The sequence below is a fragment of the Neovison vison genome, chromosome 8 (assembly GCF_020171115.1).
Source record: "Neovison vison isolate M4711 chromosome 8, ASM_NN_V1, whole genome shotgun sequence".
Taxonomy (NCBI): Eukaryota; Metazoa; Chordata; class Mammalia; order Carnivora; family Mustelidae; genus Neogale; species Neogale vison.
The window spans coordinates 94566207-94578939 of record NC_058098.1 but is presented as its reverse complement, the minus strand read 5'-3'; the positions used below and the strand labels follow the sequence as shown (position 1 = coordinate 94578939).

Genomic DNA, 12733 nt, shown 5'->3' with positions numbered 1-12733 from the left:
AGGGTTTCTCCCGTTTGGTACTACATTTTGGACTGGACAGCCCTGTGTTGTCATGTTCTGTGTATCAATCACTGGGGAATACTTAGCAGCATCTCTGCCCTCCACCCACTAGATGCCAGTCGTACCACACTGGTTGTTACAACCAAAATTGTCCTCACACATTGCCAAAAGTCTCCTGGGGAGAAGAAGCGCAAAAGAGCCCATTGTTGAAAACCACTGGTCTACTCACCTGCCCCACGGAGGATGGGTGGAAGGTCCTGACTCCTCTCGATTTACCTGCACCCTGTTCAAATCCTACCCTTAGAAATTAAGCTCAAGAACTGGATGGGGGAGAAGTTTCGACTATTAGTTCAAAAGCTCAGCAGTCTGAGGGGGGATGGGAGGAATTGGAGCTGGCTGTGGACTGTTACAAGTAGGAAATTTCATCTTTGGGCACGCTGTCTGCTGGGGCCAACACCTCTGAATAAGGACAGATGTATGTTTGTATATTGGGGGTTGGGTTGTGCTCTGTCCTAATGCTACGATACTGGTTTATTTCCTCATTTGGGAGTGAGCGGGTCACTGTGATAAGTTAACATCAAGTTAAAATAAAGCCCCACAGATTACAGGATTTTTGTTCGGTGGTTTAGCAAATACTTCTCTGTGTACAATGGCCTTTGTTTGGTGCTGCTGGCCCTCAGCTACAAAGCTGGCTCCTAGGATATGGTTTCCAGGCCCTCCAACTAACTGAACTCACCCTATACCTCACCCCCATCAGAAGCTGGAATAGGGAGAGGAAGGGGGCCTGTCTGCATTCCCCACTTTCCAGAGAGTATGCTTTCCAGAAGGGTGGTCCCCAGCCCATCTCTCCAAGCATCAGTGTCCAAGAGTCCACTACTGTTTCTCCCCACACTGCGAGCTGTATACCCTGCATCATCCTTTGTTTTAATACAACTTCTCTTAAGCTAGTAGACAGCCTCTAGAATTCATGGTTTAAGATTGGGGCTACTTCCAAACTTCAGTGGATGAATTTTCACTTCTGTTTTGGTTGTTGTTCCTTTCACCAGGCTTCTAGAAAGGGTTCTTTGGCTATCTTGCTGTTAAGTCACCGATTCTCCTGCTAGTCCCCAGTGGGGTGTGTCTTCCTCTTCTACGGAGGGAAAGAGCAAGGGAATTCCTCAACTCTCCTTGAAGAAAAATCTGCTTTATGTCTCACTTTGAGCCGCTGGAGCAGAAAGAAGTGATTTTCCAACCCCCCTAAAATACATAGTAGGAAGCTCTGGGGCAGAGCTCAGGAGAGAAAAATCCAATTTTTGAGAAAAGTGCTGGTTATGTGGCTCTAGGTGCTTTTCTTCGCCCTGTGCACTTAATTTTATGCTCATTAAGACAGAAAAATATGCTCTGCTCTACTTTTGCACTAGGCGAGGGAGAGAATGAAATGTATCCTTTCTGCTATCAGCAAGAGATACCAAACACAAGAAACTACTCATGACTGCCTAACAGCAAGAAGGATCCTTAATTTCTTTTTTTTTTTTTTTTTAAAGATTTTATTTATTTGCCAGAGAGAAGAGGGAGAGAGAGTGAGCACAGGCAGACAGAATGGCAGGGAGAAGCAGAGGGAGAAGCAGGCTCCCTGCAGAGCAAGGAGCCTGATGTGGGACTCGATCCCAGGACATTGGGATCATGACCTGAGCTGAAGGCAGCTGCTTAACCAACTGAGCCACCCAGGCGTCCCAAGGATCCTTAATTTCTAAGTGAACCTCCCATCTTCTCTGCTCCCCACCACCCGGTCTACACAGAGACTAAGGCACCCACACTTTCCCAGTGGGAAAGATGACGGCCACGGAAAGACATGGGAGCACAGGCCGAGGCACTTTTCCTCTTTATGACATTGATAGAGACAACTGATAACTGGTATAATTAATGCATAGGAGTCAAGATCACACTAGGGTTTTATGTACCGGTCTTCTTTTTCCAAACAATCCTATATAAAATGCTCAGTTTCCTAGTCCCATTTCAGTGGACTTCAAGCTGAACAGCTCAGGTTTATATTAACTATTTAGACTCTATTTTCATGACAGTCTATCACCAGCTGCTAGCTTGTTGCCTCCCGGCAGGCATAAAGCCACACAGTGGGTAGGTAGGGGGTTGGGCCCTACCCTGGATTAGGTGTGCTAGATGAGTTTTTTAAAAACTAAAATCACAGGTCAGCTGCCTGTGAGTCCATGGGCAGAGTGCCAGGCCTGCTGGTAGTGGACACAAATACTTCTATAACAGGGGCACACTCACGGATGACAAAGGTTAAAGGGAAGGAGATTGTGCCTAAACTCATCTGACATCTCTGCAGAGTTTAAATAGGGAGGCAGAATAAGGTTGACCAGTTAACCAAAAAATAGGAAGCACACCTACCAGAATGCTTAGCACCAGTCTAAACGTTCTAAAAATACAACATTCAGACCCCATTCCTAAGGAACTGGGGATTCAATCGACAAGACAAGCGCATGTGTAATAACAAATCGTGTGAGACAAAGAAGAACCCAGGATTGAATCCTGAAGTTTCTCCAGAACTGGGCTCTCAGCCCTCCCAACCTCCCAGCTCTGTGCTGACTCTTTAGCCTTCCCCAACCTCAATGTCTTCCCACGTCTCTTCCACACCCTCCTTCACAGTCTCCTGTTTGAGACCCTCTAAATGCTAGTGTGCTCCCTTCCTGGGCCTCTTCTCGATCTACACGTTCAGCCTGGTGGAATGATCATAATTGAAACATTAACTACCATCACTTTGTTCTAGAACCTCTGACGCACAGACCCACCTCGATGCATAACCTTCAGGTCCCACAGATATCTCAAAGGCTGGATGTCCAAACCTGCTTCCTTCCAAGGATTCTGAATCTAGGTAAATGGCACTACTGTCCACCCCAGTCACCCAACCTGGAGCCCCAGGAGCCACCTGACATGCTGCTTCTTCCTTTGCTTCTACAGCCGGCAGTTAATCTTTTTCTTAATCTTTCTCTTATCCATCCACTTCTCTCCTCCCTCCCACTCAATGTCATTCTCTGAGTTCAGGCACCCATTATTTCTTGCCTGAACCACACCTCAGCTTGCAAACTGGTTTCTCTGCCTTCAGTATCATCTCTGTATCCCCTGAAGCTCTCCTGTCCGGCCACTCCCAACCTTTCATCTAATACACCAGTCACACCAGAACTACTTGCATTTCCCCATGTTTTCTCACCACTACAGCTCCAGCTTCATGAGGTTTTTCATCTCCACAATCTTTATGTTCCTTTGCTTGGAACACTCTCCCTTCTTCGTATTAATCCATTAAACGTCTCACCTCAAACATCACCTCCTCCAGGAACTTCTTTCTGATACCCTCCCCAGAGTCAGATTCCCCATCTTTATGCTGGGATCCAAATAGTCTATTGCCCAAAAAAATATTTAGAACACATGAAGTTCCTCTTCATCTCAAAATGAATGAGAGGCAGGGGTGGGGGGTACCTTCTCCTAAAAACTATATAAAATAGACTTTCCCTGATTGTAAAGAGAGGTAAGTCTCTGTGTCCCCCATTCAGATCCCATGGCACTGTTACCAGCCATATCTGCTGGACAACAGCTCCCTCTCACCCAGACTTTCACCATGCTCCAGGCAAAAGGACCTTTTTTTTATATTGGCCTCTGGCTATTTCTTTAAGGTAGATGATCAACTCAATGAAAATGTCATTCCTATGAAGGTGCCTCCTAAGATCTGTCTCCCAATCTGCTTTTCCTGTGATCTAATGTCTAAAGCTGTCTATGCGATGCTCCTCAGAGACGGGGGACAAGACTCAAAAGTTAATCCAAACTTGTTTCCTCAACTGTAAAAGGATGAGCAGATGATCTCCAAGGATGCCTTCCCACTAAAAAGCCACCTGAACTCATTCTCTGTCCTAAGCTGGCTCATCTTGTGAACCTTCCCATCTAGGAGTAGTATTTTATCTCTTCCTAGTCATTGCTGCTCACTGTCCCGCCCCTGACAATGGTATTACAGGATGGTTAAGGGGATCACTATTGCGTGCCGCAAAGTATTAGAAATACATCAATACTCTCTTCCTCCAATAATCTAAAATAAAACTTCAACTTGTAAGTTTTCCCAAAAGTGGACATACCATACTACCTTTTGGAGAAGGGCACTTCCTTTCACGTCTTCTAAATTTATTTCTTTGAAGCTTCAAGAGGTGCCTCTAATTCTAGTATTTCAAGATTTGGAGAATAAGTCCAAATGAATGTCACCCATTCCTTCAGAAACTCATAGTCTTTATACAAGGGAAAAACAGTGCTCTTTGTGTATGGGTTTTATGGTTCGTCAGTGAAGCCCATGTCAGCCAAAAGCACCAATTTGGCAAAAGTCACCATATTGAATATTAAGTTTCTTTTGCTATGCTATAAAACCTTTTTATGCCTTTATAAAGTTGGTCATTATTAATGCACGATGGCATCTCCGAATCCCACTGTCACTTCTATGGAAAATTCTTCCTCAAACTGACCTGCAATCCTCACCTCTCTACCTACCACTGCTGAGAGGATGAGTTTCTGGAACATGAGACGGTTCCCATCTGACATTAATGCCAGAGTGAGCAGCCTTTACTCCTAACCCTTGTCCTGAGCCCGAGTTCACAGAGACAAATTCTGCCATACTGACTGATGGAAGCAACTGTCCAAAAGCGGGATCTCTAGATACTTCTGGAAAACAGGATGGCTCTCCCTAACACGAACTCCAGCACCTCAAGAAGCGGGCTCTAAGAGAATCCCATCTTTCTTGCCCTCTTCACTCTTAATCCCACCATTTTACGTAATAGGACTCCTTTCTCAACTAAATTTCTTTTTTTTTTTTTAAAAAAAGATTTTATTTATTTATTTATTTGACGGAGATCACAAGTAGGCAGAGAGGCAGGCAGAGAGAGGAGGAAGCAGGCTCCCTGCTGAGCAGAGAGCCTGATGCGGGGCTCAATCCCAGCACCCTGGGACCATGACCCAAGCCGAAGGCAGAGGCTTTAACCCACTGAGCCACCCAGGTACCCCTCAACTAAATTTCAATCACAGTACGGTGTGCTGGTTAAGAGTCCCACTGCCTAGATTCGAATCTTGCCTCTACCGTGTGCTAGACATGGGACCTGGGTAAACTACTGAATCTAAGTTTGCTTCCTTCCTCATTACGATGGCACTACTGACAGTACGCCCCCCGTACAGGTGTTATGAGGATTAAATGAGTTAAGTGTAGAGTACTCGGCACAGTGCCTGGAAACACAGAGCAGGTGTTTCGTAAATATTATTATTACTACTATTACAATTCTTCTTCTTCTCAATAGCTCCCCAACCAGTCTTCTACTGCAAGGTCATCACCCTTCACCGATCTGTCTTCCAGGCTATTTCCAGGATACGCTTTCAAAACAATTCTTGATTGTAAAATACATATTTCATTACAGAAAGCTCAGAAAACATAAAAGTCACCCACTGACCACAGAGACAGCCACTTTTGATGTATTTCTTTCCAGTGTTTTCCTTCCTTCCCTTCTTCCCCTCCTTACTGCCTTTCCTTCCTTCCCTCCCTTCCTTCCTTCCCCTCCCCGCCTCTTTCTTTCTTTCCTTTCCTCTCCCTCCTTTCCTTCCTTCCCTTTTTTAAAGTAGGTGGGATGATCATTTATGTACTGCTTGTGTCTACTGGCTCCCACCAAGCATGTCCCCATAAGCTAACATTTAAACAACACGAGCTAGGCTCGGTTCGGGCTCTCTGCTCAGGATTGCATACAGAGAAACGCAAACTGGAACACTAAAGGATTGGCCATGGCAGGTGCTGCCCACTGACCTGCGCTTCCCCGGCGGAAGGGCAACGGTGGCCAGCATCGCTGCTGCCAGGTTTGTGGGACGCTGACCTTTTCCTGCCCAATCCTCTGCTCACTAGCTTCGAGCTGACACCCATCCTCTGTAGGGGAGCAAGGGTCCGGGAGCACCCCTGTGACGCTGGCCCCGCGTGCCGCCTGCCAGCTCCTGCTGCCCCGAAGGTGGGGCTCACACGTTCCTGGGGCTGCAGCGGCTGCCCTCTCGCCTCTCCCCGGCTGGGTTCACTGCCTGTTTCAAACCCCAGTTCGGAACAAGAAAACATCACCCTAAGTAATGGCAACCAAGCCTGCGGGTTCAGAGCACTCCTACCGTCCAGCCACACCCGTGCGACCGCATGGGCACCTGGCAGACACCTGCTAAAGGGGCGACTGAGTATCTTGTGGTTTCAGCGGTTGCCTCGAGCACACGACAAAATCCTTCAGAGACGAACCATGTCTCCTAACTTTGATCCTTCACAGTAGTTAATACAGAGTTAGTCATCAATAAATGACTGATGAATAAAGTCATAGCCAACACCGGGCTTCCTTTTTTTTTTTTTTTAAGATTTTTACTTATTTATTTATTTGACAGAGAGAGAGATCACAAGTAGGCAGAGACGCAAGCAGAGAGAGAGAGGAGGAAGCAGGCTCCCTGCTGAGCAGAGAGCCCAATACGGGACTCGATCCCAGGACCCTGAGATCATGACCTGAGCCAAAGGCAGCGGCTTAACCCACTGAACCACCCAGGCGCCCTGGGCTTCCTTTTTAATACATATGTTTTCACTTCTTTCTCTTGCCTTACTGCACTCGATATACCCCGTGACGGCTAACACCCAGAGGGCTCGCTTCGCCCCAGACACCGTCTAAGTACTGTGTACATATTAGCTAATCTAATCCTTCCAACAACCCTGGCAAGGGGATGTTATCATCATTTTCATTTTAGGCACGAGGAAGTGATGGAATTAGAATTCAAATTTTAAAAACTAGTTTGATCAAACATCATATCCAAATAACTGAATTCAATACCTGAAATATTTGGCAAGGACCAGCTATGGCCTACACAATATGTAAGGTCATGTCTTACACTGCAGGGGGAGGAATTTCTAACAACAAACTAAACACAGGGCAGAGGTGCAGATACACACCAACGCAAAGAGAGAAGAGGGCAAAGGGAAGGGCCCAATTCCCATGATCAGAACAAGCTTCTCCAAAACACTGAGAAATAAGGAGGCCCTCAAAGTCATCACATTATGAAGATCCAGGAATGTAGGGTTAGCCCTCTAAGGGAACCACAAACCCAGAACACATCTGGGAGCATCTGGCAGGACCCTGCCCTTCTGTTCACCCCCAGACAGAAACCCTGGGGCCAACATCTCCTTGTCCCCGAAGTGAGTCCTTGTCAGGAGTACAGCAGTCTGGGGTAGCTGGAGTGCGCTGGACAGCCCAGCTCGTCCTTACTGACAAGGACACAGCACCCCAACACATCACACCATTGCCCCGATATTAATTTATTTTGACAAGCAGAGAATACAGAGCTGGTTTGTACATCCTAAAATTGCAAGCATTTCGACACGCTCCTCACTAGCATCGATGTGCTTTTCCGGCAACACCTGAAAACACATCTTCTAGGGAATGCACCATACACAGCAGAGAGCCATAGCCCTAGAGGAGACCTGGAGCTTCCCAGTGCATCCGTGCCTGCCTAAGACAGAAGCCCCCGGGGAGCAGTCGTCACAGCCTTGGCCCTGATTACTTACGGGAGGGCAGGGCTCCTCAGTGCTTTTACCCGGACCACAGCCTCAGCCACAGCCTGGATGCCAACGGCGTCCAAACCCACGACTCAGAGGTCCAGGCTCTCGGCCTGCTCTGGGGAACCAGCACCACCCAGGAAGAACCCCCAGGCCCGTCCGTACCGCACATCCCCTCCCCCATGAGGCCCCCTCCCCTGCCTGCCCACTCTCTCCATCAGGCCCGCTTTCCTCCTTGCCTGGTTCATGACACCATTCTTACAGGTTTCCGAAGAGTTTGTTGGAAGCACGAAGTGACAGATCATTCCTTGCTTTACAACCCTCAGAAGCTCGCTTATACCTACGACATCAGGTCAAACTGCCGACCTTAGCTTGCCAGACCCCTGTCAGATTTGGTCCCTCGCTGCCGCCCAGGCCACCTCTGGTTCAGACCCACATGTACTCCACCCCTCCTGCTCCTGCCGGACCCAGAGCCGTCCAAATAAGCCTCTCCCTCTCACAGCCACCCAGCTCAGGCCTCAACACAAATGCCGTCTTGTACAGAAAGCCCTCCAGGATGCCTTTGCCTCCCTCTGCGCACAAAGCCCCCGCGCACGCCTCCGCTACCGTGCCGCTGACCACAGTACCACCAGCCGCTTCCTTCGCGGCCTCTTCCACTAGTCTGCACGCTCTCTTCAGTGTCCCCAGGCCCCAGTGGCGGGGGGGTGGTCAGCACACAGCACATGTTTGCCCCGCGACAGACGGAGCCTAGACACCCAAGCCCACCAGGCCTCTCCTGTCCCTGACACCCAACGGACTTACCAACACAGTCGCAGGTGGGGAACTCGGCCTGGGCTCTCTTTGCAGGTGTGTCCAGCAGACTCTTGGTGGGCGTGTCCAGGTACTTAAGAGGGGACTCCAGGAAGCCGCTGAGGGTGGGTGTGAGGGGGTTCTCAGCCTTGGTGGGTGTGGCCTCCTGGCTTCCCTCCTCCGAATGGAAGCAGGTGGTTGAGAGCACAGTCACAGCCCCCGAAGACTCAATCTTGATTTGCTTGGGGGAGCGGGTAGAAAAAGGGCTCTCGGGGGCTGGGAGACATGTTGACTGGTTCTCGGCGTCCTGAATGGGCACAGATGGGGGGCCAGGAAGCCCAAAGCTATCCCCAAATTCAGCTTCAAACTGCCGGATGAGCTCTTCCAGCTTGTCATCAGCAGGGGGAAGAGGGCCAGCAGAGCCCGGCTGCAGGGTCGCCATGGGGCTAGGGGATCTCATTTCCTGAGTAGGGGGCAGCAGGCTGTCCCCAGAGGGACTAGGTGCAAATAGCGCAAGAGAAGGTTCTGGGGGCGGGGGGGCAGCAGAGCCCTGGGAAGTGGGGACAGGGGCCGGTGGCTGTGCCTGCACATCCTCAGAGGCCGGGGGCCTCAGCCCTTCCAGGACAATTTGCCGCAGTGGCAGGAAGAGAGGCTGCGCTTCCCGCGGCCTGGACTTCTTGATCTGAATGGGCTTCCTGACACTGGGCTTGATCCCGGGGGCCGCCTTCTCGGTTCCCGGGGGACCTCCAGCTGGTGTCAGCGGCTTCTTCTTCTTCTCCTTGGGTGGTCTGTCCAGAGGCCGTGGGGCAGGTGAGCTTGCTGGGGCCCACCAGCCTGGAGCAGGAGGCTCGGCGGGCGGGGGGAAGGGGGCATCATGGGCCTGGTCCAGGAAGAGACTGCGCTTATGGTGAAGGTGCTGCTGCAGGGCGGTCTGGGCCTTCTGGTGGGTGTCAGGCTCTGCGGAGGGTGCCGGAGCCTCCCTCTGGAGCATGGGGGATGGGGACGGGGCTGGGGAGGAAGAGGGCGCCTCCACCTTGACCTTGGGCTTGGAGGGCAGGGCCTCGGGCCGCTTGAATACTGACTGGATGTAATCACTGGCGCTGCCCAGCAGCTGCTCCAGTTCGGCCATGGGGTCAGGACTTGGGCGGGGCAGGGGCCAAGAGCTCCTCGGAGTTGCTGGTGGGGTGTCGGTGCCCCAGGCTTCAGGAAACTCGGGTCTAGGAGTTGCTGGAGGGAAGGCGGGGCTGTCAGGAGCAAAGGGTGCATGCTCTTCAGCAGGGACCACAGGCCACGAGGGGGCCCGGAGGTAGGACTGGGGGGACCGGAAAGGGGCAGGAGGGGACAAGGCCTCAGGGAGGGGGCAGGAAGCCTGGGAGGTGGAGTGGGAAGGCTGAGGGAGGGCAGAGGAGAGCTGGGTGAGGGCCTCGATGGCAATGGCCGTCTGCAGGCTGATGTTCTTCTCCTTGGCGATGCTCAGGGCACTCTGGGACAGGGGAAGGCCCTCGGGGGGAGGTATGTGGGGGACCTCGGAGCTGAGCACTGGCCTGGGGCTTGGCGCTGGGAGGCCAGCCTCAGCAGAAGGCAGAGTCCCTGGGAGCCCGGGCCGCCCCTCCGCACCGTCCACAACCACAGACTTGATCTTTCCCTCCAGCCACTCGAGGTAGTCCGGGCACTCCGGGCCGTCGCAGTTGCAGCTGGGCGGCTTCATGCCGTGCCGCGCAAGGGCCAGAGCCGCCTGCAGCGTGTCCAGGTCTTCGCTGCCGGCAGAGCAGCCCTCGGGCCCCGACCGGGCTCCCCTGCTGTTGTTCCCAGCCTCGCGATTCATCTCACGGTTGAAGGTTTCGTAGAGCCGGGTGCTAAGGGCCCCATAAGAGGACACCGCTTCGGCCACAGCCGAAAAGGCCACCAGATCGTGGGCATCTTCCAGGCGAGCAGTGTGAGCTGGGCCCGGGGCACCGTCCCAGTCGGGCTTCTGGTCTACTCGCCAAGGACCCCCAGCCCCTAGCAGACTGGGTCCGGCGGGTTCTCTAGCACCATTGACCGGCGCCCCTGAGGCGCTTAGCTGCCGTGAGTCCCCATGGTACACTGGCCCTGAGTCCATCTGACCTGGAACAGGTCCATCAACTGGGCTGAGCTCTGAGCCTGTCTGAAGAAAGAGAGAAAAAAGGGAAAAAGATGAGCCATAATATTAGAAAAGCACTGTCCTGCTTCACACCACTCAAAGGCATACCTAAACCCCATGTTTCTTGCAAACTCTGCCCCTGACACAGCTTGAACCTGAACTCATCTTTGTCTTCGTGTCTCCTTGCCCAGCCAGCTGCACCAACAGAAATGGAAGGCAGATCTTTAAGAGGTCCTAATCCAGAATTCTGCTCTTTTTAGAGCCTAAGATTGATGGTACAGACGAGGCTCCCCAGACACCAAGCATTTATCCAGGACTCACAAAAAGACCTCTAACTTCCAGGGACCAAAGTGACCCCGGGGCCATGCCGACTTCGGTGTCAGGAGAAAGCTAACCAAACACCCCAAGAAGCCACAGGCCATAAATGTGTGGGGTGTGTGTGTACAGGGAGGGGGCGAGCAGCTCTGAGGAAAAAATGCAACCTGGACCAGAGGTCAGCCAGAGCTTTTCAGTGGGAAGGAACCCACTGTTTTTTTCTTTGCCTGTTCCTGTCTGCACTTAAGCCCTGGCCGAGCTCTGCGAGCTGGTGACAAGATGACATTCCCACTCCCAGCTCCAGGCAGGCCGGAGGGAAACACTGATCGGACACCACGTGCGGCAGCCCCCTGCCGAGCCAGTCATGCCGGTGACAAGCAAGCTGCCGGTCGGCCGGAGATCCAGGCCTCTTCCCAAGCCCAAGAACCACCACTATGCACTTGATGTCCAATAAAACACACAGATGGGGGAGGGCATAAAAAAGGAGGAGCCAGGGGTCCAGCCCAGCAAGTTAAAAGCTAATACAAAGATGTGAAATTCAGTTTGCAGAATTCGTCCCTCTAGAAAGGAAAGCTCTTCCCCACAGTAGAAAGCAGAGCCAATATTGGGAAAGTCATCAGTGAATGCTACAACTAGCAGGTGAAAGCTTGATGGGGCTCAGGATACAGACGTGGTCTCAAGACAGCTCCACAAAAACCACCGAGTTACAACTGGAAAGAGAAATCTGGCAGACGCCACCTTAACCAAACGATCAGAGTTCTCATCATCACCACCAGGACTGCGACCAACCTACAGCCCGAGAGTCTTGATGTGATGCACTGAGAAGGACACAACATCACTCACACAGAACTCCAGCCAAAACACACAACCCGCCTCCCATTGTGAGGAAACATCAGATAAACCCAAACTGGAAGGCACGCTAGAAAGCACCTGAATTGTTGTCTTCAAAAATTTCAAAGACAAGAAAGACAAACATCTCCGCAAACATCTTCAGCTTACTGAAGAGACAAGACAGAGAAAGGCACGCTCATGAGTTAGATCACAGACTGGGGAAAAGAGCTAGAAGGCACACCGACAGGACATCTGATGCAACTGGAATATGGACGTGGATAAGATCACACCGCAACTGTCTCAGTCTTCTTGGCTCGAATCATTTTACTCTGATTATGTAAAAGAATGTCTTGGTCTTTAAGGGACACACGCGCGTGCGTGCACGCACACACACACACACACACACACAGAAGTATTCAGGGCAAAGGAACATAGTATCTCTAACTTAATCCTAAGTGGTTCAGAAAAATGTGATATGCATATAAAAAATATACACACATAGAGAGAATGATAAAGCAAATAAAGCAAAATGTAAATAATTTTACTATGTGGGAGTCCCAGGTACTCTTCTTGCAACTTTTCTGTAAGTCGTAACATCAAGCGGATTAAACAGATGGTTATGTTGCTACTAGTCCCCAGACTGGGCAAGGCGGCCATCACGCATGGGCTCCAAAGCAGCGGTGGGAAGGTGGGCTTTGGGATCAGCCCCGTGGGAGGGGAGCAAAGACCCCAGCCTGGGGTTCCCACCTCATCCTCATCACTGCCCAACTCTGGCCCTAAAGGACCCTTATGCTTTTCCAAGTTTTGCACGTGCGGAGCTCACTGCCTGGAATGCCCTTCCCAGCCTCTGTGGGGCCACCTTGGCTTATCCTTGAAGTACCAGCTCAGAGGAACCTCCTCCCTGACCTGGCCAGCAGACCCCAGACCGCCCTGTGGCTCCCGCCCCCTGGTCTCCCATGGCATCCCGTCCCCTGGGCTCCCGCGGCACCCCGTACAGGCCTTAGCAGCACTTTTCACCGGCCCCTGCTATCATTCCAGCAGCTGCCTCCCCGACCCGATTCGAGCTCCTTAGCTGCTTCTGTGCCTGCTGCCCACAG

General features: G+C 51.4%; 1 protein-coding gene across 6 annotated transcripts in view; it reads right to left on the bottom strand.

The window, feature by feature from the left end:
* TET3 (tet methylcytosine dioxygenase 3) overlaps positions 1 to 12733 on the bottom strand; it is a 101499-nt gene that overhangs the window by 39014 nt on the left and 49752 nt on the right. For all 6 annotated transcript variants that reach the window (XM_044261411.1, XM_044261413.1, XM_044261412.1 and 3 more), the window contains one exon: positions 8381 to 10514. In XM_044261411.1, the coding sequence (XP_044117346.1) occupies positions 8381 to 10514 (2134 nt within the window). The remainder of the gene's footprint in view (positions 1 to 8380; positions 10515 to 12733) is intronic.